This window comes from Trachurus japonicus, chromosome 17, assembly GCF_045865225.1.
Source record: "Trachurus japonicus isolate A0001 chromosome 17, Traja_1.0".
NCBI lineage: Eukaryota > Metazoa > Chordata > Actinopteri > Carangiformes > Carangidae > Trachurus > Trachurus japonicus.
Window position 1 is genome coordinate 3,987,766 of NC_140923.1, and position 24,691 is coordinate 4,012,456.

Genomic DNA, 24,691 nt, shown 5'->3' on the forward strand with positions numbered 1-24,691 from the left:
ATAATGCAAAGTGAAACCAACAAGAAAAGTAAAAACCAAACAATTAGGACGGATAAACTACGTCACTGTACAACACAGATCAACAAGGAAAGATTTAAAAAGATGACAGCTTTCACAAAGCACATAAAGAGTAACAGATACAGATTCAACAGGCTGAGTCACATCTGTTTCAGAGGTTCACAGATGTTTTCCTGATGTGGACACCACAGAGGAAGCTGCTGCACCTAAGGTCAGTCAAACAGCAGCTCCAGTAACATCACAGTCCAAAGACAGCGTCAAATGTGTTGCTTCACGTGTGTCGTCCGAAGGAATCTTTTCCCACCAATCTTTTCCGCATCTCACCTGTGTGAACTATCCTGTGTGCGTTCAGTTCTGACTTTCCACTGAATACTTTCCCACATATTTCACAGGAGTATGGTTTCTCACCTGTGTGGCTCCTTAGGTGCAAGAAGCGCGACTTCCATTTATAAGATTTCCCACAAAAGACACACTGGAAAGAGTTTACATCTGACCGAGTATTACAAAGAGCTACTGACATGTTGTGTACATTGTCACTGTCAATTGTGTTTTTGCAACGTCTCTTCTGTGGTTGTGTCTCTACATTTCCAGGTGGTTCTGGGTCTACATGTCCACTTCCTTCCTGATGTTGGCTCTCAGCTACAGCAGAGCTGTGAGAGAGGAGCTGCTGGTCACTGGTTGGTTCTGGTTCTCTGTGGTCACTTCCCTCATGAGTAGGAGTCAACATAAAGGTGTAAGTCTCCTGCTTCAGTAGCAGCTGCTCTCCCTCCTGACTGCTGCAGACCTCCTCCTCTTCCTCTTTAATCTGTGGAGGCTCTGGCTCCTCCTGCTCCAGATTAGAGAGAACAAACTCCTCCTGACAGACATGTTGCTGTGGGAGCTCTGGAACAACAAGGAGACATGAGAAATAGGAGAAATATAGAGATTAGAAAGTGTCTGATCAAGTGACAGTAACCGAGTTCAGCGTCGGAAATTAGCGGGGGCCATGGGCCATTTGGCCCCAAATTTGACCAAGAATGCCCCCAAAAATCATGATCCTGGGGCCAAAATTGCCCCCAAATTTTCAAAACAAATATATTTATATCTATACATTATCATAAATTTATTTTCATTAATTTACCGTCGCGCCTCATTATTCTCCTGATGTAAACGAGATTGCGCTGATACGTGAGAGTCATGTGACAGCGGGGCAGTGCTGCAGCTGCTGTGCTGCGATGGACCTGATCAGACTGGCGGTGGCCCACAGTGAATCCCCCGAAAGCCCCAGCAAATAATAGCCTACATCGACAAAAAGTTAAGTGGCAAGTTGCACCTTTTCGTCGGCTTATTATTTGCAGGGTTTAAAAAAAAAAAAAAATCTTATAACGTCACTGCAACATGCGGCTCTCAGTCCTTGTCGGTGTTGTGTAGTTAGAGCTGTGTCTCCCTCCTGTTTCCCAGGTAGGAGGGGGACAATAGCCCACTTAGGGCTGGGTGATAAAACGGTAGAAATTGTGAAATAACTTTTCCTCAATAGAAATATGAGACATGGTCGATAGGTTTCATTCATCCATGTTTTGGCAAACAATACAAATAGCCAATGATATTGAGAGTTGCGCCGTGCCGAACCAATCATGTGGCTGGAATAGAGCCAGTCAACACGTGTATTTGTTTGGGTTGCTGCAGACGGGCACATCAGCTGACACCGCCGGTAAAATAAAAAATAAAAGAAAGAGAGAGAATGAATGTTGTCTCAAAAGAAAAAGTAAGGAGAACTCGGACGAGTGACTGAAAAGACGCATGGTGCGCAATGGGGACACCAGGCAGTTGGAGTGGACCGTGGTCACGGTGCGGCCGCTCTGCTGCTCACAGGGCCGTTACTAGGAATTCTGGGCCCCCTGAAAGAATACTAAAGTGGGCCCCTGCCCCCTCACGTTTCCACTTTTTTGCTTAGACTACGTATGTATTATCATTTTTTTATTTAGCCTACTTTGTTTTGATGCTAATGCAGCATTACTATGAGTATTAGTCAGGGTCTTATGCAGAATAATTCAGTTATACAAAGATTAGACTACTGGGGTTTTTTGTGGGCCCTACTGGGCGCTGCATGGGCCACTAGAATTATCATCACCTTTCTCCCCTATACAACGGCCCTGGCTGCTCACCCCAGAACGACTGTTGAGTTCACAACAGCCCCCCCACATCGCCCAGCCCTACCTACCAGTGATATTCTCATATTACTGGTAATATCTAATATCTAATATTGACCAACCATAACTTTATATAACCCATTATTTATATCGTTTATAGACTATGATAGGCGTTTATATAGCTTATAGTTTGTTATTTATATATATATATATATATATATATATATATATATATATATATATATATATATATGAAATGGCCCCCAAGTATTTTGAAAATGCCCCCACTTTTTGGACTGTGGGGGCCAAAATTGCCCCCAAAATATTTTCTTAATTTCGTACCCTGACCGAGTTACAACATAATCAGAAGAAACAGGAGGTCCAGAGAAGACATGGAGGGACAGGTAGGGCACACAATCAGACATTTAAATCTCAGTATAATGTAATGGCACAAAATCAGATCTGAATGACCTGGCTACTGACTATTCTGGTTTTACAGACCTGTCCTGTGTAGCAGAGTTTCAGGTTCCGAAATGATAAACAGCAGTCTGTCAGTCTGCTTCAGTAGCAGCTGCTCTCCCTCCTGACTGCTGCAGACCGCCTCCTCCTGCTCTTTAATCTGTGGGAGCTCTGGATGGAAAAAGAGACATACTAATCAGAACATGAAGAAACTCAGAGCTAGGTGTTTACTCATAACAAACTTGTCCAAACATTCAATAAAGGAAAATAAGTGAACATATTATAAAAACGCTCAAGTAGAACATACTGGATGGCAGTTTAACCAAACAGTCTACATGTGTTGTATGGGGTACTGGGCTTGTTGCTACAAGCCGTTTTTTGGACTTTTGGACACCGCCCTTTAGAGATCTTCTAGGTCTGTCCTACTGGGAGGAGACTTCAGGACAGACTCTTAACTCATTGTAAGGATTATATCCCATTTGGAAAGAGAACGCTTAGGGAACCCCCAGGAGGAGATGGAGAGTGTTACCAGGGAGAGCGATGTCTAGGACCTTCTACTTTTGGCGCATTTCCACTAGCACGGCTCGGCTCGATACGGCTCGGCTCGGCTCGGTTTGGTTGTGTTTCCATTACAACTACATCACTTGGTGCCTCCTCGACGTGGGCGGGGTCGTCATAACACGGATGCGCGAAACCGCTGTGACGTCAAATTTGGAAGACCAGGGGCCGTATTCACAAAGCCTTTTATCTTACCGCTAGCAGTGCTCCTAACTCGCACTAAAAGTTTTTACGTAGGAGTTTTTTCTTAAAAGCTATTCACAAAGCTGCTGAGACCAACTCTTACTAAGGATAAATCACTAAGAGCAGAGTAAGAGTGACGCCCTGGTGACGCCCCGTTGCTATGGATTACGTCAATTCTCGTGCACGAATTCAAGGCGCTCAACACGGTGATTGGTTGTTGAGTGCCGGCGGCGCCCCCCCAACCCCCCCAACCCCCCCCTCCTCCTCCTTCTCCTCCTCCTCCTCCTCGCCGCCGACGCCGCTCCGCTCCACTTTTTTTTTTTTTTTGCCGTCAGGTGCGACGGGGCTTTTTAGATTGCTTCGAGTCCGAACGTCTCTGGTCCAAACCACTCTCTCTGCTGCCAAGTTGGGCTCTGAACTTTCTGTCTTTCTCTCTGCCATCTGCATCTGCTACAGTTTTTGTCGCGTCTCACTTTCTGCAGTGTGACGCTGTGCAAATGCAACTCAATGAGGGTCAGTGCGTCCACTCGCAAAGCAGCCGCTGGTTTTTTTTCTTCCCACATTTTAATATTAATTTTCACGTTCGTTGACAGCCCTAATATTATATGGTGATCATAATAATGATGAGAAAAGAAAATGCATTACCCACATTTGTGGTCTATAGCAGGATTCGAACCCAGACTGACAACAAGTTTAGTTCACTGATGGAGCAGCCCTATCACATGAGCTATTACTACTAACAGATGTTTGTGTCTAGCGCACCCACCAACCTTTTAAAAATATTTTTGGCTCACATCAGCACGACTGCATCGCAGCGGTCGCAGTCACCTCGGTCCGACCGTTGTGACGGCTATATTGGACAGTCCGTCACCGTCACTACTCCGGTTTTATAGCGAAAATGTTGGTGATGACAAAAAAAATAAAAATAAACACCGACAAAAAGGCACGTTGGGCATCAAAGGGCAAAGGGGCAGGTGCTCCAGCTCCCCCCTCTGCAGCAATTCACAGTCCTCCATACATTTGCCTGGCTGCAGCCATTTCCGATTCTTTGTGAATAGGTCTTACTGAGTTAGGAGTCCTCACCAGGACTTTTAAGCTCTCCCAGACTTAAGAGCTACTTTTAGGCATAAAATACTTTGTGAATTACTCTTATTTTAAAAAACTAGGAGTCCTAAATTTAAGACTGACACGCCCACTTTTTTTAGGAGTTGCTCCTAAATTCGGCCCTTAGGAGCTACTTTTAACCTTAAGATTCTTTGTGAATACGGCCCCAGAACAACAACAACAACATCAGAGGAGGATAGCATGGAGGACATCGAGGCAATCGTGTTGCTGCTCACCCTGTGCACAGAAGGCAAGAGAAGAGAGCCAGAGAAGACTCTGGGCCACGAGACAAAACACTATTGAAAAGTACCGGAGAGTTTGGGAAACCATACAGCAGTATGACGCCCAAGATCAGAGAAGACGAGCTGCAAAAAGACGACGTTTGAGGGTAAGCTAATGGTTTCTAACGCTAGCTTTTATTATCCGCGTTACATTGTACAATCTCGTGTTCAAAGTCAAACAGCAGTACAAACTGAAGCAGTAAAAAGTGGTGTCTTGTCTTGAGTCTTGTTTTTATTTACATTCTAGTCGGTCGTCACGCGGTTATGACGCTTCCAGTGACGACACTCATCGGCCAATCAGTGGAAGGCAGTCGGCTGACGTCACGTTTTAGTAACGCTTCGGCTCGCTTGGAACCAGGGCTGAGGTACCTGGTTGCAGGTACTGCGTGCTAGTGGAAACACGCAAATAGCGCGCCGAGCCGAAGCGCGCTAGTGGAAACGCGCCATAAGTCTGCTGCCACCATGACCCCCAACCTGCATTCACGTGAAATTGGGCAGGCGACAGCCTCTGCACGTAACGGCATAAACAAGCCTCTATGTAAACAAGTGGTCCATCAGTAAGAGGCAAAACAATACACGTGACAAAACTGTCATGGCGATGTCGTATTGTTTACCAGCTTTCTCTCGACTTCTGTGACTAAAGTGACATCTGGTTTGTCGGCCGTCTGCCCGACTGCAGGTGAATGCAGCATCAGTGTAAAGCGGCGTTCACACTGAACGCGATAGACGCGAATGGAGCGGCAACTCTACATTGAAAATCAATGTAAATGGCGCGATGACACGCGATTCAGGCGGAGGCGGCGCGAATGGAGCGTCTGGTGCGATGAGACGCGGCGCGAATGAAGCGGCGCGTTTGAAGCGTCTAGAGCGGCGCGAATAAAGTTGAAAATATTGAACTTTTCAGGCGGCATCGCGCCGTGACATCCAATCAGCGACGAGTTCAAGCCGACGACGTCACTTCTCTGTACGGTTGTTTACACTCAGAACAACATGAAGGAGAAGCTAATTGTATATGAGCTGTGTGTGGCACCGCTGCCGTCTTCTACACAGAGTGAACAACAAAAAAAAAAAACACACACACACACACAGTGAACCCAGACACGACGGCGGGTGGTTTTCTGGTGTTTCTGAGACTTGTACAGCAGTAGTACAGTGCAGCAAAGGTGGTGATATCAGCCACGATTGACGTGGAAAGAGAGCAGGTTGAGATCACCGGTTTTCAAATGAACGGGCGGAGCGTCTAGCGCGAATGACGCGATGGACGCGAATGATCCAAAATGACCAAGCGGTGCGAATGAAGCGTCTGGCGCGATTATATTCGCGTCTATCGCGTTCGGTGTGAACGCCGCTTAACGCTCCATTCCTCCTCACTGCGTTACCGTGGTGACTTTTCACTGACGCCACCTCGACCTGAGCCGACAGCTCCGGTGTCTCCGCTGAGTTTCCGTGGTTTCCTACCGTCACGCTGCCACTGAACAAAAACATGGCGACACGACACGGCAGCCAGCACCGAGCTCGCTCCATAAATTATATGAACGGCAAATTCAGAGCTTACCGGTGTCGTGCCAAAAAAGGACTGCTTGCCAGAAAATGACTGACCCCAGCGGGAACGCCCATCGGGGTGGTACCTACTCTCTCCACAGCAAAAGACCGCCTCCGACGGGAACGCCCACCAGCGTGTTACTGCAGTCCACAACACTTCAGTTTGTTGATGGGGGTGATTACCGATTAATGAAAAACATAGTTTTGAACGAAATAATCGATTTTCGTGAATAGATAACACGAGAAGTTACACAATGTCCCTTTAAAGAAGTTGTTCCAACGGTCCTGCTACGATCATGACAAGACATAGTGTCTCTCTGCTCCTGGTTTTACAGACCTGTCCTGTGGAGCTTTATCTCTGGTTTTAGGACGGTATCCAGCAGTCTGCGCTGACGATCGATCTCCTCCTCGTACTCGACGACAAATTGTTTAAAGACTCTGAATATTTCTTCAGCAGCAGCAGTTAGTCGCTCGGTGACAAACTCTCTCAGAAACTCAACTGAAGACATCGTTGCTTCATCCTGAAATATTTCTCTGAGACGACCACACCGACCGTCTTCAAGCTGACACTGACACACAGATAACGCTGTTGGCGCGCTGTCGTTGTTTACTTCCGCTGGGTGTCGCACTGTGAGGTTCCGGTGGGGAACGTCAATTCTTCATCTTCTTCGCTAGCTGTACGCCGTCCGGCGTAGCTGCCCTCCTCAGGTCATAACAAGACACTAATCAAATCCAATCTAAAACACACACGACATGAGTTTTCAACTCTTGGAAGGCAACACAGGATCTCCATTACCAAACCAGGGCGGGCCCTAGAGCCACCAAAGCAGCAGCAGAATCTGAGCATATGTTCTGAAGCTTAGCTATTGCTTTATCCATTCCCTAGGCCTTTGAATTGCCAAAAGTTCAACAGAGAATGGTTGTTATTGGGTTGATTAATGTCCTCTTACGGACACCGTTGATCTGCAATGACATATAGAACTGTCACTAGAGGGCACTCCTGTACCAGAGTGGAGATCGAGTTAAATAAAAGGAAGATCTGCCTATGAAGCAAGAAGTGGTCCTTGATTATATTGGTCTTAGTTGGAGTAATACCTATCAAGACACAAGAGACGTATCATATCAGATAATCAGATGCTGAATAGAAGTTTCTCATCTGCAACAAAAACCCCAATCCCAGTTTTGGAATGTCAATTATATTTTCTTTCCACCTTTAAGTCTCAAACAACATAAATCTTCTCAAAGCAACCCAGAAAAAATTTACTATGTAGCCTATTGTAAGGTACTATAAGATAAAAGCTATCAATTGCCTTTACGACTAAGGTGGAATTATAACATTTCATGATACATATTACATTCTAATTTTTTATGTAAGATTTTATTCAACACCACCATGGCCAAGTCCTGTTAATACAGTGAATTAAAAACATATGGTAAACATAGCGTAGTAGCGTATATTTAGCAGAGTCACAAATTACTTATTGAGTTCAGTGTGTATTATGCAGTCCGGACCATCTGGATCCATTATCACATATTTGTGGTAGAGTATAGAAATGTTAACATGAATATTTCACAGCCCAGTTATTTACTTTCTTAGAAACTAGACTCAAAGTAAAACAATGATTTTTCAGAACCTCTTCAAGTCGTCTATGAACTCGCCATTGAATGTGAACATTCAGTCTGTGACTTGTTTGGATCATTTTGTCTTACCACATGTGTGGTCTGACTGAAGCTTCCTCCACAGATGTGACAGAGGTGCAGCTTCTCACCTGAGTGGGTTCTACTGTTCACTGACTGGCACATCACTAACTCTGTTCCCACATGTTGCATACACCACAATTTATGAACAGAACTTCCTTGTTAACAGGGTTTCACCAGTCCTCAGAGAGGACAAAATTATCTTCTTCATCAGTCTCATACCTTCTGGATTCAATAGTTCTTAATAAGAACACAACAGGACGACTGAGTGAGAATGAGAGCTTTATTAACAAGAATACAAAGTCTAATAAACATAAAGATGAGAGTAACAATAAAATGACATGTGATCATAAAAATAACAGGAAAGTGTCATATTTGGATCCTTTACTCTGTATGTGCTGATGATGAACCTCTTTGTTTGTAGCTGATGACAGCAAAGCTTCTCACCTGTGGATTCTAATAATCCTACTAAAGACTGACTAGACCGAGAAGATCTGCCTCAGTACAAGCCCCAACGGTCGGCAACCCATCCAGTGTGAAAGCTCTCTCACTACCATTTGTATTCTGTAATATTTAGAATTACTTCAATAACATTTAATTGCTAACACACAGGACATTGTTTGATATTTTGTTGATCAATGTCATTAATGTCACATCTTAACCTCAAAACAACACAACAGGGCAGCCAAATATGACTAAAGAGATTTATTAACTCCAACAGTGACTACAGAGTAAAGGCAACATTAAAATTCAAGAATGAATGGTTAACCAGCAAAATTAAAAGATTTCATAAAATGAAATGTCACTAAGTGTGGACGACCCAGGAGCTCTCTGATCAAAAAGATGATGACAATGTCATGAGGATGCTCGCAGTCTTGTCACTTTTAAAAAAAACCTTTTGTTGTTACTTGAAACTGTCAAATATATTTTCTTAATATGGGTTGTGGTTGATGACAGACCTGCTTCTCACCTGTGTGTGGAATCGGATTCTAATAATTCTATTCAAGACTGGTTGGTCATTACATTTTGTTTCCTTTCAGGTGTTGGAGGTTTATATCTTCTCACTTGTGTGGGTTTTCATATGGTTGACTAATTGGAAAAGATAACTGAATTTTTCCCCACATGTTTTTCAAGAATAATGCTTCTCACCTGTGTGGATTCTTCTATGTCTTCTCAAGTCAGATTTTAAACGAATTTTTTCCCCACAGGTGTTGCAGTTGTGCGGCCTCTCACCTGTGTGGGTCTCTGAATGCCTCTTAAATTCTGATTTGTTTGGAAATGGTTTCCCATATGTGTTACAGGGGCACACCTTCTTCCATGTGTGTATTTTCATATGGTTCTTGTATTTTGGAGAAGTTCTGAATTTTTCCCCACATATTTCACAAGAAATCCACCTGTGTGGATTCTTGTATGCTTAGTCAATTCTGACTTGCAGGTACATTTTTTCCCACAAGTATTGCAGGTGTAGCGCAAGTATGACTTATTACCTGTATGACTACTTAAATGTCTTGTCAATGAAGCGTGACCAAACGTTTTCCCACATATGGTACAAGGAAAAGGCCTTAGTGTGGTTTATCTGATGTACATCCAATTTAGACTTATACTTAAAATGTTTTCCACATGTGTCACATTTTAGAGGCTTTTTATCTGTCTCAGTGTCACAGGGACTCTTTGATTCTGGGTCTACATGTCCACTACCTTCCTGATGCTGGGTCTCTGCTACAGCAGAGCTGTGAGAGAGGAGCTGCTGGTCACTGGTTGGTTCTGGTTCTCTGTGGTCATTTCCCTCATGAGTAAGAGTCAACATAAAGGTGTCAGTCTCCTGCTTCAGTAGCAGCTGCTCTCCCTCCTGACTGCTGCAGACCTCCTCCTCCTCTTCCTCCTCTTTGCTGACCTCTTGCCGTGAGGCTCCTGATGTCATGATACAAAAACAAACAAGTTCAGTTTCATTCTTCCACTTGATGACAGGAGATAAAAATTAACACCAGCATATAAACTTTAAAGTAATAATTCGAAGTGAAACCAACAAGAAGAGTAAAAATCAATCAATCAGGACGGATAATCTATGTTACTGTACGACACAGATCAAAAAGGAAATATTTAAAAGGATGACAGCTTTCACAAAGCACATCAAGAGTAACAGATACAGGTTCAACAGACTGGGTCATCTGTCCAGAGGTCCACAGATGTTTTCCTGCTGTGGACAGCAGAGGAAGCTGCTGCACCTGAAGTCAGTCAAACAGCAGCTCCAGTAACATCACAGTCCAAAGACGGTAGGGTTGGGCGATGTGCAAGCAGTGAGAGATTGACGATGTTCACAGCAAAACATTGCGATGGCTGATCGGCAATGATGCAGGTGTTGTCCATGGTTACTTAGCCTACTTTCAAAAGATATCATGATGGGAACCCTATGCTGGCGTTAAAAAAAAAAAAAGACTGTTGATTCAGTGGTAACGAGGCTTTACAGGGCTGCGGGAATATACTTTACGGGCCAGATGCAGGGAGAGTAGACGCAGCGCCAGGTGGAGGGGGGTTGGTATTGTGACAGATGCCCGACCCTAAAAGATAGTGTCAAGTGTATGAAGTGAGAGGTGTCGCCTCAGGTGTGTCGTCCGAAAGAATCTTCTCCCACACACCCTGCAGGAGTGCCGCCTCTCACCTGTGTGAACTATCTTGTGTCTGTTCAGGTCTGACTTTCCACTGAATCCTTTCCCACAAATTTCACAGGTGTATGGTTTCTCACCTGTGTGGATCCTCAGGTGCAAGAGTAAGCGCGACTTCCACTTAAAAGATTTCCCACAAAAGAAACATTCAAAAAACCTTTCATCTGTCTGAGTATCACAGGGAGCTGCTGACATGTTGTGTACATTGTCACTTGTGTTTGTGTGACATCTCTTCTGTGGTTGTGTCTCTACATTTCCAGGTGGTTCTGGGTCTACATGTCCACTTCCTTCCTGATGTTGGCTCTGAGCTACAGCAGAGCTGTGAGAGAGGAGCTGCTGGTCACTGGTTGGTTCTGGTTCTCTGTGGTCACTTCCCTCATGAGTAGGAGTCAACATAAAGGTGTCAGTCTCCTGCTTCAGTAGCAGCTGCTCTCCCTCCTGACTGCTGCAGACCTCCTCCTCTTCCTCTTTAATCTGTGGAGGCTCTGGCTCCTCCTGCTCCAGACTGGAGAGAACCTCCTCCTCCTCCTCCTCCTCTTCCTCTTTAATCTGTGGAGGCTCTGGCTCCTCCTGCTCCAGACTGGAGTTCCTCTGCTGTTCCTCTCTGAGAACCTCCTCCTCTTTCCAGACAAGTTGCTGTGGGAGCTCTGGAAGACAAGGAGCCGTGAGAAATAGGAGAAATATAGAGATTAGAAAGTGTCTGATCAAGTGACAATATGCCAGTGATAGGACATCACAACATAATCAGAAAAAGAAGTACAGAGAAGACATGGAGGAACATGTAGGACACACAATCAGACATTTAAAGAGGTAGGCCAAGCAGGATTTTTCCCTTAAAGGGATAGTTCAACATTTTGGCAAACTGGCCCATTGTCATATTCCCTATAGTCATAGCAGTAGGTTTGTTACCTTTAATTGTCGGCGCAAGCTATTTTTAGAACGGTGGAGCAGAGCCGTGAGCTGCTCAGAGCTACACTACGGAGGCTCACGGGATTTCTTGGTTTCCCTCATCAAACTTATCAAATACACAATCCAACAACTCCAAAACGCTCTGGTGGACAAGTTGTGACCTGCACATTCACCACACTATGAGATAATAACGTTGTTAAGTTGTTTTCAAGGTAAATTTATGCAGAGACTGCTTGCTGAAAAACTGTCCCTGAAGGCAACGCATATCAGTAGTTTTGCATGTTTTGCGTGGAGTGGACTGATCTTTTTTCGGTTGGAGGTGAGTTGATGACCCAAGTGAAGGAGTTCAGGTATCTTGGGTTTTTGGTGCCAACCCTCACGAATGCGTTCCCTCGACGCAGAACTTCGAATGCTCAATGACGGCATAGGGTCGACGCCGTAGCTACGCCGTTGACGCGACGCAGAAGCATAAACCAGGCTTTACATACGGGGTGAGGAGCTCAGACATCTGGACGGAGCTCAGAGTAGAGCTGCTGCTACTTCACATCGAAAGAAGACAGTCCAGGTGGTTTGGGTGTCTGATAAGGACGACTTTTGGACATCTCCCTTTGGAGATCTTCTGGGTCTGTCCTACTGGGATGAGACTCCAGGACAGACCCTGAACTCACTGTAAGGATTATACATCCCATCTTGAAAGGAAACGCTTAGGGACCCCCCAGGAGGAGATGGAGAGTGTTACCAGGGAGTGCGATGTCTAGGACCTTCTACTTAGTCTGCTGCCACCATGACCCCACCCCAGGTAAGTGATAGATGATGGATGGAGGGAACAAGTAGAAGAAAGACAGAGCAAAACAAACCACAAGCAGCACACCAAACAAAGAGCTGTGCGGAAAACTAAACAGGAAACAGGATAAAGCACTAAAGGTTGAATAAGTTGTTCCCCCGGTGGTCCTGACCTGCTACAATCATGACAACAACAAAGACTATAGTGTCTCTGCTCCTGGTTTTACAGACCTGTCCTGTGGAGCTTTATCTCTGGTTTTAGGACGATATCCAGCAGTCTGCGCTGACGGTCGATCTCCTCCTCGTACTCGACGACAGTTTGTTTAAAGACTCTGAATATTTCTTCAGCAGCAGCAGTTAGTCGCTCGGTGACAAACTCTCTCAGAGACTCAACTGAAGACATCGTTGCTTCATCCACACTGAAATATTTCTCTGAGATACAACCACACCCACCGTCTTCGAGCTGACTCCACACAGCCGCTGCTAGCGCTGTCGATGGCTACTTCCGGTGGGTGTCACACTGTGAAGATCCGGTGGGCAACAACAATAGTGCTTTCCTTCCTCCTCAAAGTTTGGATGGTTCCAGAAGCAAACTGGAAAACGTTACTCTATTGTAAATCTAGGTAAAGACAAAAGCTATCACGTCTATGACCAAAGTGGAATCATGATATGTCATGATACATTGTCATTTCCTAAATAAAATGTTATTCAACAAAGTGATCAACACGGCCAAGTCCTGTTAAATATATATAAATAATAATAAATATAGCCTAAAAGTGTTCATTTGCAGTCTGGGCCATCATCATATTTTTAACCGTGATAGAGTAACGTGATCTTATATCTCAGTTATTTACATTCTAGACTCAAAGTAAAACAATGTTTTTTTTCCGAACCTCTTCAAATCCTGTCAACTCCCCATTCAGCCATCTATGACTTGTTATCTGTATGGATCATTATGTCTTACCACATGTGTGTCGTCTGATTGAAGCTTCCTCCACAGATGTGACAGAGGTGCAGCTTCTCACCCGAGTGGGTTCTACTGTTCACTGACTACTAACTCTGTTCCCACGTGTTGCACATACACCACAATTTATATACAGTTAACAGGGTTTCACCAGTCCTCAGAGAAGACAAAATTCTTCATCAGTCTCATACCTTCTGGATTCAATAGTTCTTCAAAAGAACACAACAGGACGAGTGAGTGTGAATAAAGAGCTTTATTAACAACAATACAAACTTCATAGTAAATGCAAAGTCTAATAATAAAGATGACAGTATTGTTACTGTCATCAAATTACATGTAATGATGAGAAGAACAGGAGAGTGTCATATTTGGATCCTTAACTCTGTGTGTGCTGATGATGAACCTCTTTGTTTGTGGCTGACTTGCTTCTCACCTATGGATTCTAATAAACCTGCTCAAGACTGATTGGTGACTACATTTTTTCTCTACGGGTGTTGGAGGTTTACGGCTTCTCACCTGTGTGTGTGTTTTCATATGTGCTGAGGACTGGTAAGGATATCAAGGATAAGGCTTCTCACCTGTGTGGGTTCTCATGTGCTTACTGAAGGCTGAATTGTCAATAAACTTTTTCCCACTGGTGTTGCTGGTTTACAGCTTCTCTCACCTGTGTGGGTTCTGCTGTGTTTCATCAGGTTGGTAATTGTTGTGTACCTTTTCCCACATGTTTCACAAGAATAAGGCTTCTCACCTGTGTGAGTTCTCATATGGACCACCAAGCCTGTTTTATGGGTATAACCTTTGTCACATACTTCACACGAAAAAGGCCTCTCACCTGTGTGGATGTATGTATGCCTGATCAAATCTGTCTTGCCAGTAAACCTTTTCCCACAAGAGTTGCAAGTGTACGGCTTCTCACCCGTGTGGGTTCTCATATGGACGTCTAAGGTTATTTGACGCATAAAACCTTTCCCACATTTTATACACAAATAAGGTCTCTCACCTGTGTGACTCCTCATGTGGACTTTCAAGTTTATTGCACGGCTAAAACCTTTCTTACACATTTCACAAGAAAAGGGCTTCTCACCAGTGTGGGTTCTAATATGTTTAGTCACGTCTGACTTGGAGCTACATTTTCCCCATGTTTTACAGACATATGACTTATCACCTGTGTGACTTCTTGAATGTGTTCTCAGTGTTGACCTGTCACTGAATTCTTTCCCACAGGTGCTACAACACAATGCCATTTCCCCTGTGTGGCCACTCTGGTGTTTTTCCAGTTTAGACTCACACTTCAAGTCTTTTCCAGAAGTGTCACGTTTTAGAGTCTTTTTACCTTTCTTAGTGTCACAGTGACTCTTTGTTGTAGGAGAGTTGTGTACATTGTCACTGTCACTTGTGTTTGTGCGGCGTCTCTTCTTTGGTTGTGTCTCTACATTTCCAGGTGGTTCTGGGTCTACATGTCCACTTCCTTCCTGATGTTGGCTCTCAGCTACAGCAGAGCTGTGAGAGAGGAGCTGCTGGTCACTGGTTGGTTCTGGTTCTCTCTGGTCACTTCCCTCATGAGTAGGAGTCAACATAAAGGTGTCACAGACCTCCTCCTCTTCCTCTTTAACCTGTGGAGGCTCTGGCTCCTCCTGCTCCAGACTGGAGAGAACAAACTCCTCCTTACAGACAAGTTGTTGTGGGAGCTCTGGAACAACAAGGAAACACGAGAATTAGACCATCATGGATGATGGAGCTATTCATTAATTGTTAGTATTAAGTGCTTTTTAGTTTGGTATTTAGTTTAGTTAGTATTTAGTTTTGATTATTCTGAATGAATTTATTTGATCTCATTAGATTTCTGTTGTATTATGTTAGTTTAGGTGTTTTCTTTGTGTTTTGTTTCATTTGGCCATGTGAAGGGCAGATTATATCTAGGCTGTCTGTAGGGGACCAGCTTGCACCTGGGTGGGCAAATGTTTTTTTTTACCGGAGCAGGAGAGGCACGGAGGAATTTTCTTTACTCTTTGTTTGCTCGTTTTCTGGTCAAATCAATCAAGTTTTTTGTTGAAATTGGACATTTAATTTAACATTGTGTTTTTCCCATCCGAGTAGTACACCACAACCCATGGTGCAACAGTGGCCCTTTGATTTGTATGATTTCAAGTTTGATTTGAAACTTGTATTTGTTTGACAAACGGCTACTACGACAGACAAAAACTATCACTTCTATGACCAGTGAAATCATAATATCTCATGATACATTCGCATTGTTTAAGTACAATATTATTCAACAAAGTGATCAACACGGCCAAGTCGTGAACTAAAGAATAATATTCTTGTTAACATTTCTATGTTTTCCACATTCTGTGTTTTAAACTGTTTTCTTACAACATCCGTCTGTCCGTCCTGGGTGAGGGATCCCTCCTCTGTTGCTCACCCTGAGGTTTCTCCAATTTTTCCCTGTTAAAAGGGTTTTCTATGGAGTTTTTCCTCAGTTGATGTGAGGGTCTAAGGGCAGAGGATGTTGTTATGATGCCAAGCCCTTTGAGACAAACTGTTTGTAAAAATGGGCTATACAAATAAAATTGCCTTGCCTTGCCTATCTGGGTGGTAAACATTAGTCTGTTTAGTTCAATGAAGCATTAGAGTCAGAAATGACTTGTTTTATTCATTTATTTTTGTTTATTTGTTCAGTGTCTATAATGCAGTCTGAGCCATCATCACATATGGTTCCAACAGGAACAGATGGCTGAGATCAAAACTGAAATACAAGAAATCATTGGCTTGCTATATCAAGAGCAAATGCCAGATCCTGTGAGACTGAAACTTACCACTATGACTGGGGAGAGCAAAATTATTCCAAAAAAATTAAATAAATAATAAATAAATTTAACTGTGAAGACAAATAATTGTTCCACAGAGAGGACATTATTTCATTATTTTGTTGAATATTGTCAATAATCTCATATCTTAACCTCAAAAGAATACAACAAGACAACCATGTGGGACTTTAAGAGATTAATTAACTACAACGCTGACTACAGAGTAAAGGCAACATCAAAATTCAAGCATAATACAGTTGGTTTAATGATTAACCAGCAAAATAAACATTTCATAAAAGCAGTTGTCATTAAGTGTGGACATGTATTCTTTGATTAGAAGGGCAATAACAATGACATTTTAGAGGTCATGCAATGTTGTGAGGATTCAGACAGTCTTGTCACATAAAAAAACAAACTCAATTTTGTTTATGCAGGTTCTATCTAATGGTTTGGTTTGGTGGTGGAAAGAAAATGAAAGAGTAATTCTGAATCTGTAACTCTGTATGTGCTACAATGAACTTCTTTATTATTTTGGTTTTTAATAAACCTACTTCTGATTGTTCACTACAAATGTTCCCTACAGGTGTTCCAGACCTTTTCACCTTCATGTGTTTTTTTATGGGCCGCAGATTGGTACGGATAACTGAATTTTTCCCCACATATATCACAAGAAAATGGCTTCTCACCTGTGTGGATTCTTGAATGCCTAATCAAATCTGACTGTCCAGTAAACTTTTTCCCACAGGTGTTGCAGGTGTATGGCTTCTCACCTGTGTGGGTTCTTCTGTGAGTCGTCAGGTTTGCTTTGCGTGCGAACCTTTTCCCACATGTTTCACAAGAATAAGGCCTCTCACCTGTGTGGGTTCTCATATGACTCACCAAGTGTGCTTCACGGGTAAAATCTTTGTCACACATTTCACAAGAAAAAGGCCTCTCACCTGTGTGGATTCTTGTATGCCTAACCAGATCTGTCTTGCTGGTAAATTTTGTCCCACAAGTGTTGCAGGTGTATGGCTTCTCACCTGCGTGCATTCTCCTATGGAGGTCTAAGTTTATTTGATGCATAAAACCTTTCCCACATTTTACACACAAATAAGGCCTCTCACCTGTGTGACTACGTACACTGTCACTTGTGTTTGTGCAACGTCTCTTCTGTGGTTGTGTCTCTACATTTCCAGGTGGTTCTGGGTCTACATGTCCACTTCCTTCCTGATGTTGGCTCTCAGCTACAGCAGAGCTGTGAGAGAGGAGCTGCTGGTCACTGGTTGGTTCTGGTTCTCTGTGGTCACTTCCCTCATGAGTAGGAGTCAACATCAAGGTGTCAGTCTCCTGCTTCAGTAGCAGCTGCTCTCCCTCCTGACTGCTGCAGACCTCCTCCTCTTCCTCTTTAATCTGTGGAGGCTCTGGCTCCTCCTGGTCCAGACTGGAGAGAACAAACTCCTCCTGACAGACAAGTGGCTGTGGGAGCTCTGGAAGGACAAAGAGTATGAGAAATACCAGAAATATAGAGATTAGAAAGTGTCTGATCAAGTGACAGTATACCAGTGATAGGACATTACAGCATAATCAGGAGAAGAAACAGGAAGTACAGAGAAGACATGGAGGAACATGTAGGACACACAATTGTGTTACCTTTCAATCAGACTATTCTGGTTTTACAGACCTGTCCTGTGTAGCAGAGTTTCAGGTTTCCAAATGAGATCCTGCAGTCTGTCAGTCTCCTGCTTCAGTAGCAGCTGCTCTCCCTCCTGACTGCTGCAGACCTCCTCCTCCTCCTCCTCTTTAATCTGTGGAGGCTCTGGCTCCTCCTGCTCCTGATTGGAGAGATCCTCCTCCTCCTCCTGACAGACATGATGCTGTGGGAGCTCTGGATGGAAAAAGAGACAATACTAATCTGATCATGGAGAAACTCAGATCTATAGGTTTTCACTCATAACAAATTTGTCCAAATATTCAATCAAAGAAAATCAATGACCAACGTATGAAATGCTAAAGTAGAATGTACTGATGGTGGGGTGAGAGTTTAACCAACCGGTCTACATGTGTTTTGTGGACTCTGTGGCGGGGGGGGGGGGGGTTACTGTAGGAGTATGGAGTACTGGGCTTGTTGCTTCAAGCCATTTGCCGTGGACCCAGCCCACAGTCTTGGCACAAAGTCAAACACATCCTCAGTGAATGTTGGACTCCACCAAGGTTGTCCATTGTTTCTATTCCTATTTGTGGTATCCATGGACACCATCTCAAGGTGCAGTTGAGGAGTGTCCACATCAGGAACCCCAGAATTGCCTCTTTGGTTTTTGCAGATCTTGTGGTCCTGATAGCTTCGTCAAGCTCCGGGACTGTCCCAGCTCCAGGACTGGGACAATTTACAGTTGAGTGTGAAGCTGCAGGGACAAGAGTCTCATTTCAAGCAAAAGTACTATTCTATAATCACGGGGTACTAATCGATTATTAATCGACTAGACGCCTGGCTTGACCGTAGTAAACAGAGCTGTATACAAAGTGAACAGGAAACAGGAGAAAACACTAAAGGCCAGACTCTGAACTCATTGTAAGGATTATATATCCCATCTGGAAAGGGAACGATTGGGGACCCCCCAGGAGGAGATGGAGAGTGTTACCAGGGAGAGCGATGTCTAGGACCTTCTACTTAGTCTGCTGCCACCATGACCCCACCCCAGATAAGTGATAGATGATGGATGGAGGGAACAAGTAGAAGAGAGACAGAGCAAAACAAACCACAAGCAGCACACCAAACAAACAAAGAGCTGTGTGTAAAACTGAACAGGAAACGGGAAAAAAACACTAAAGGTTGAAGAAGTTGTTCCCCCGGTGGTCCTGACCTGCTACAATCATGACAACAACAAAGACTATAGTGTCTCTGCTCCTGGTTTTACAGACCTGTCCTGTGGAGCTTTATCTCTTGGTTTAGGACGGTATCCAGCAGTCTGCGCTGACGATCGATCTCCTCCTCGTACTCGACGACAGTTTGTTTAAAGACTCTGAATATTTCTTCAGCAGCAGCAGTTAGTCGCTCGGTGACAAACTCTCTCAGAGACTCAACTGAAGACATCGTTGCTTCATCCACACTGAAATATTTCTCTGAGATACGACCGCACCGACCGTCTTCAAGCTGACTCCACACAGACACACTGAACGCAGCTAGCGAGCTGTCGTTGTTTACTTCCGCTGGGTGTCACACTGTGAAGTTCCGGTGGCGGAACGTCAATATTTTTTTCTTTCCGCCTCAAAGTTTCCTACTGACATCTCGAGGCTAACCTGAAAAAGTTAAATCTATGAAAGACAAACACTACAATTACATCTATGACAAAAGTGGAATTATATTTAACCTAATGTATTAATCAAAAGTGTATTCAACAAAGTGAATTAAAGAAAAGTGGCTGGTAAACAATGAAGCACAAGATAAATGACTTGCTTAACTCAGGTGTTCAGTGTGTATAATGTACATCCAGGCTGGGCCATCATCACATAACTGAGGCAGAATACCGGTATAAATAATAACATGAATATATCACAGCTCTGTTATTTACTTGCTTAACTAGACTCAAAGTAAAACAATGCATTTTCCAAACCTCTTCAAGTCATCTGTGAACTCTCCATTCAGTGTGAAATCTGTTCCACATTTTTCAGTCAGTCTTTGACTTGTTATCTGTATGGATCATTAAGTCTTACCACATGTGTGGTCTGACTGAAGCTTCCTCCACAGATGTGACAGAGGTGCAGCCTGAGTGGGTTCTACTGTTCACTGACTGACACATCACTAACTCTGTTCCCACATGTTGCACATACACCACAATTTATGAACAGAACTTCCTTGTTAACAGGGTTTCACCAGTCCTCAGAGAGGACAACATTATCTTATTCATCAGTCTCATACCTTCTGGATTCAATAGTTCTTCAAAAGAACACAATAGGATGACTGAGTGTGAATAAAGAGCTTTATTAACAACAATACAAAGTCTAATAAACATAAAGATTATGTGATGATGAGAAGAACAGGAAAGTGTCATTTGGATCCTTAACTCTGATGACAGACCATGGATTCTAATAATCCTACTAAAGACTGATTGGTCACTACATTTTCCCCCCTACAGGCGTTGCAGGTTTACATCTTCTCACTAGTGTGTGTTTTCATATGAGCTGAGGACCGGTAAGAATATCTGAATCTTTCCCCACATATTTCACAAGAACAAGGCTTCTCACCTGTGTGGATTCTTATATGCTTAGTCAAATCTGACTTGGTGATACATTTTTTCCCACAAGAGTTGCAGGTGTACGGCCTCTCACCTGTGTGGGTTATGTGGACATACAAACTTCTTTTACAGGTAAAATCTTTATCACATATGTCAAAAGAAAAATGCTTCTCACCAGTGTGAAAGTCGTGAATTAAAGAATAATATTTGGCTGGTATACATTTTAGCATGTTTAGTTCAATGAAGCATTAGAGTCAGAAATGACCTGTTTTATTCAGGTGTTCAGTGTGTATAATGCAGTCTGGGTAAACAAGAACAGATGGATAAGATCAAAACTGAAATACAAGAAATCATTGGCTTACTATATCAAGAGCATATATGCCAGATCCTGTGAAACTGAAATAGACTGAGCACTATGACCGGGGAGAGCAAGATCATACGAAAAATATTTAAGAAATGTAATTGTTAAGACAGATCACTGGTCCTCAGAAAGGAAATTATTTGATTACTTTGTTGAATATCGTCATTAATCTCATATCTTAATCTCAAAAGAATACAACAGGAGAACCGAGTGTGACTAAAGAGATTAATTAACTACAACACTGACTACAGAGTAAAGGCAACATCAAAATTCAATCATAATACAAGTGGTTTAATGATTAACCAGCAAAATAAACATTTCATAAAAGCAGTTGTCACTAAGTGTGGACTAGACAGTGATTATTTGATTAGTGGGACGATGACAATGACATTTTAGAGGTCATACAATGTTGTGAGGATTCAGACAGTCTTAAAAAACAAAAACAAAAAAAACATTTGGTGTTACATGTAATTGTCTAATATCAACATTCATCTTTCTATTACAAAATGGGATACTTTTTTTCCCCCATTTTGTTTGTGCAGGTTTTATCTATCTACTGAAGGCCAATTGGACACTTGGTGTTCTGGTCAATTTAATGGTTTGGTTTGGTGGTGGGAAGAAAATGAAAGAGTAATTTTGAATCTGTAACTCTGTATGTGCTATGATGAACTTCTTTATTAGTTTGTGCCATGGCTGATGACATACCAGCTTCTCACCTGTGTGGTTTTTAATAAACCTACTTAATACTGATTGTTCACTACAAATGTTCCCTACAGGTGTTCCAGACTTATAGTTTTTCACCTTCATGTGTTTTTTTATGGGCTTCGGATTGGAATGGATAACTGAATTTTTCCCCACATATATCACAAGAATAAGGCTTCTCACCTGTGTGGATTCTTGTATGCCTAATCAAATATGACTGGACAGTAAACTTTTTCCCACAAGTGTTGCAGGCATATGGCCTCTCATCTGTGTGGATTCTCATGTGGAACACCAGTGCCATTCGACGGCTAAAACCTTTTCCACATTTTCCACATAAATGAGGCTTCTCACCTGTGTGGGTTCTTCTGTGATCATTTAAGGTTGTGCTGTTAATAAACTTTTTCCCACAGGTGTTGCAGGTGTACGGCTTCTCACCTGTGTGGATTTTTGTATGCCTAATCAAATCTGAATGGCCAGTAAACTTTTTCCCACAGGTGTTGCAGGTGTACGGCTTCTCACCTGTGTGGATTCTTCTGTGAGTCGCCAGGTTTGCATTGCGTGCAAACCTTTTCCCACATGTTTCACAAGAATACGGCCTCTCACCTGTGTGGGTTCTCATATGACTCACCAAGTGTTCTTCACGGGTAAAACCTTTGTCACACAGTTCACAAGAAAAAGGCCTTTCACCTGTGTGGATGTACGTATGCCTAATGAAATCTGTCTTGCGGGTAAACTTTGTCCCACAAGTGTTACAGGTGTACTGCCTCTCACCATGCATTCTCATATGGATGTCTAAGTTGATTTGATGCATAAAACCTTTCCCACATATTACACACAAATAAGGCCTCTCACCTGTGTGACTACGTACACTGCCACTTGTGTTTGTGTGACCTCCCTTCTGTGGTTGTGTCTCTACATTTCCAGGTGGTTCTGGGTCTACATGTCCACTTCCTTCCTGATGTTGGCTCTCAGCTACAGCAGAGCTGTGAGAGGGGAGCTGCTGATCACTGGTTGGTTCTGGTTCTCTGTGGTCACTTCCCTCATGAGTAGGAGTCAACATAAAGGTGTCAGTCTCCTGCTTCAGTAGCAGCTGCTCTCCCTCCTGTCTGCTGCAGACCTCCTCCTCTTCCTCTTTAATCTGTGGAGGCTCTGGCTCCTCCTGGTCCAGACTGGAGAGAACAAACTCCTCCTGACAGACAAGTGGCTGTGGGAGCTCTGAAAGGACAAAGAGTATGAGAAATACCAGAAATATAGAGAATAGAAAGTGTCTGATCAAGTGACAGTATGCCAGTGATAGGACATTACAACATAATCAGGAGAAGAAACAGGAAGTACAGAGAAGACATGGAGGAACATGAAGGACACACAATTGTGTTACCTTTCAATCAGACTATTCTGGTTTTACAGACCTGTCCTGTGTAGCAGAGTTTCAGGTTTCCAAATGAGATCCTGCAGTCTGTCAGTCTCCTGCTTCAGTAGCAGCTGCTCTCCCCCCTGACTGCTGCAGACCTCCTCCTCTTCCTCTTTAATCTGTGGAGGCTCTGGCTCCTCTTGCTCCAGACTGGAGAGAGCCTCCTCCTCCTCCTGACAGACATGATGCTGTGGGAGCTCTGGATGGAAAAAGAGACATTACTAATCTGATCATGGAGAAACTCAGATTTAGATTTTCACTCATAACAAACGTGTCCAAATATTCAATCAAAGAAAATCAATGACCAAAGTATAAAATGCCAAGGTTGTCCAATGTTTCTAATCCTATTTGTGGTATCCGTGGACACCATCTCAAGGTGCAGTTGAGAAGTGCCCACATCAGGAACCCCAGAATTGCCTCTTTGATTTTTGCAGATCTTGTGGTCCTGATGGCTTCATCAGAACGTGACCTTCAGGACTGGGGCAGTTTACAGTTGAGTATGAAGCTGGAGGGATAAGAGTCAGAACCTCCAAGTCTGAGGCCATATGGTTCTCAGCTGGAAAGTGGTGGAGTGGACTAGGGATGGGCATTTCAAGCAAAAGTACTATTCCAAAATCACGGGCACTAATCGATTATTAATCGACTAGATGGAAAACACTAAAGGCCAGTCCCTTAACTCATTGTAAGGATTATATATCCCATCTGGAAAGGGAACGCTTGGGGACCCCCCAGGAGGAGATGGAGAGTGTTACTAGGGAGACGTCTTCCTAGACAAATAACTAAGTCCAGTTGCTTAACCTCCTTTGAAATACTATGACCTGGGCAAATGAGAATATGCACCGGCTTACCAGGGAGAGCGATGTCTAGGACTTTTTACTTAGTCTGCTGCCACCATGACCCCACTCCAGGTAAGTGATAGATGATGGATGGAGGGAATAATTAGAAGAGAGACAGAGCAAAACAAACCACAAGCAGCACACCAAGCAAACAAAGAGCTGTGCGTAAAACTTAACAGGAAACAGGAGAAAACACTAAAGGGTGAAGAAGTTGTTCCCCCGGTGGTCCTGACCTGCTACAATCATGACAACAACAAAGACTATAGTGTCTCTGCTCCTGGTTTTACAGACCTGTCCTGTGGAGCTTTATCTCTTGGTTTAGGACGATATCCAGCAGTCTGCGCTGACGATCGATCTCCTCCTCGTACTCGACGACAGTTTGTTTAAAGACTCTGAATATTTCTTCAGCAGCAGCAGTTAGTCGCTCGGTGACAAACTCTCTCAGAGACTCAACTGAAGACATCGTTGCTTCATCCACACTGAAATATTTCTCTGAGATACGACCGCACCGACCGTCTTCAAGCTGACTCCACACAGACACACTCAGCGTTGCTAGCGAGCTGTCGTTGTTTACTTCCGCTGGGTGTCACACTGTGAAGTTCCGGTGGCGGAACGTCAGTATTTTTTTTCTTTCCGCCTCAAAGTTTCCTACTGTAAATGTTCTAGGCTAACCTTAAGAGGTTAAATCTAGGTATGAAAGACAAACGTTATGACATACAATTGCCTCTATGACGAAAGTGGAATTATATTTAATGATACATCATTTATTAATCAAAAGTGTATTCAACAAAGTTAATTCAAGAAAAGTACCGTATTTGGCTGGTAACCATAAGTAAGGAACTAACTCCGTTCCCACATATTGCTGCACTGACTGACAGTGAACTACTACACAGTGACTTATACACTTGCATTTATGTATTTATTTATTCCTTCACTATGTTCATGTATTTCTAGATTTGATCCATTGTTGTTTCTTATCTATCCTTTGTATAGATTTTATAGTGACTTTGTTGCTTTTACCTGGCATTGTCATTGTACAACAGTGCTGTGTGCTTCTTGCCTCTTTGTC

At 43.3% G+C, this 24,691-nt stretch overlaps 4 protein-coding genes across 7 annotated transcripts in view; all 4 read right to left on the reverse strand.

Moving 5' to 3' along the window:
• Positions 1–24,691, reverse strand: part of LOC146969790 (uncharacterized) — a 138,375-nt gene that overhangs the window by 76,875 nt on the left and 36,809 nt on the right. The window contains exons 1-2 of one of the 4 annotated variants that reach the window (XM_085805343.1): positions 14,625–15,152; positions 9,704–11,282 (exon numbers count right to left, since the gene is read on the reverse strand). In XM_085805343.1, coding sequence (XP_085661469.1) covers positions 10,531–11,282; positions 14,625–14,868 — 996 coding nt within the window. In that variant the 5' untranslated portion in view covers positions 14,869–15,152 and the 3' untranslated portion in view covers positions 9,704–10,530. Of the gene's footprint in view, positions 1–9,703; positions 11,283–13,869; positions 15,158–24,691 lie in introns of those variants that run through there. The other 3 variants (XM_085805344.1, XM_085805341.1, XM_085805340.1) reach the window with 3 other exon arrangements.
• LOC146969801 (uncharacterized) lies at positions 214–6,820 on the reverse strand. Its single transcript, XM_085805356.1, has 2 exons — positions 6,612–6,820; positions 214–900 (listed from the first exon to the last, which is right to left on the reverse strand). The coding sequence occupies exons 1-2, from the start codon at positions 6,781–6,783 to the stop codon at positions 290–292; spliced, it is 783 nt and encodes a 260-aa protein (XP_085661482.1). The 5' UTR covers positions 6,784–6,820; the 3' UTR covers positions 214–289.
• On the reverse strand, positions 16,138–19,210 carry LOC146969802 (uncharacterized). Its single transcript, XM_085804401.1, has 2 exons — positions 19,000–19,210; positions 16,138–17,567 (listed from the first exon to the last, which is right to left on the reverse strand). The coding sequence occupies exons 1-2, from the start codon at positions 19,169–19,171 to the stop codon at positions 16,663–16,665; spliced, it is 1,077 nt and encodes a 358-aa protein (XP_085660527.1). The 5' UTR covers positions 19,172–19,210; the 3' UTR covers positions 16,138–16,662.
• On the reverse strand, positions 20,542–24,144 carry LOC146969803 (uncharacterized). Its single transcript, XM_085804402.1, has 3 exons — positions 23,914–24,144; positions 21,979–22,677; positions 20,542–21,894 (listed from the first exon to the last, which is right to left on the reverse strand). Exons 1-3 carry the CDS (start codon positions 24,083–24,085, stop codon positions 21,461–21,463), a joined length of 1,305 nt encoding a protein of 434 aa, XP_085660528.1. The 5' UTR covers positions 24,086–24,144; the 3' UTR covers positions 20,542–21,460.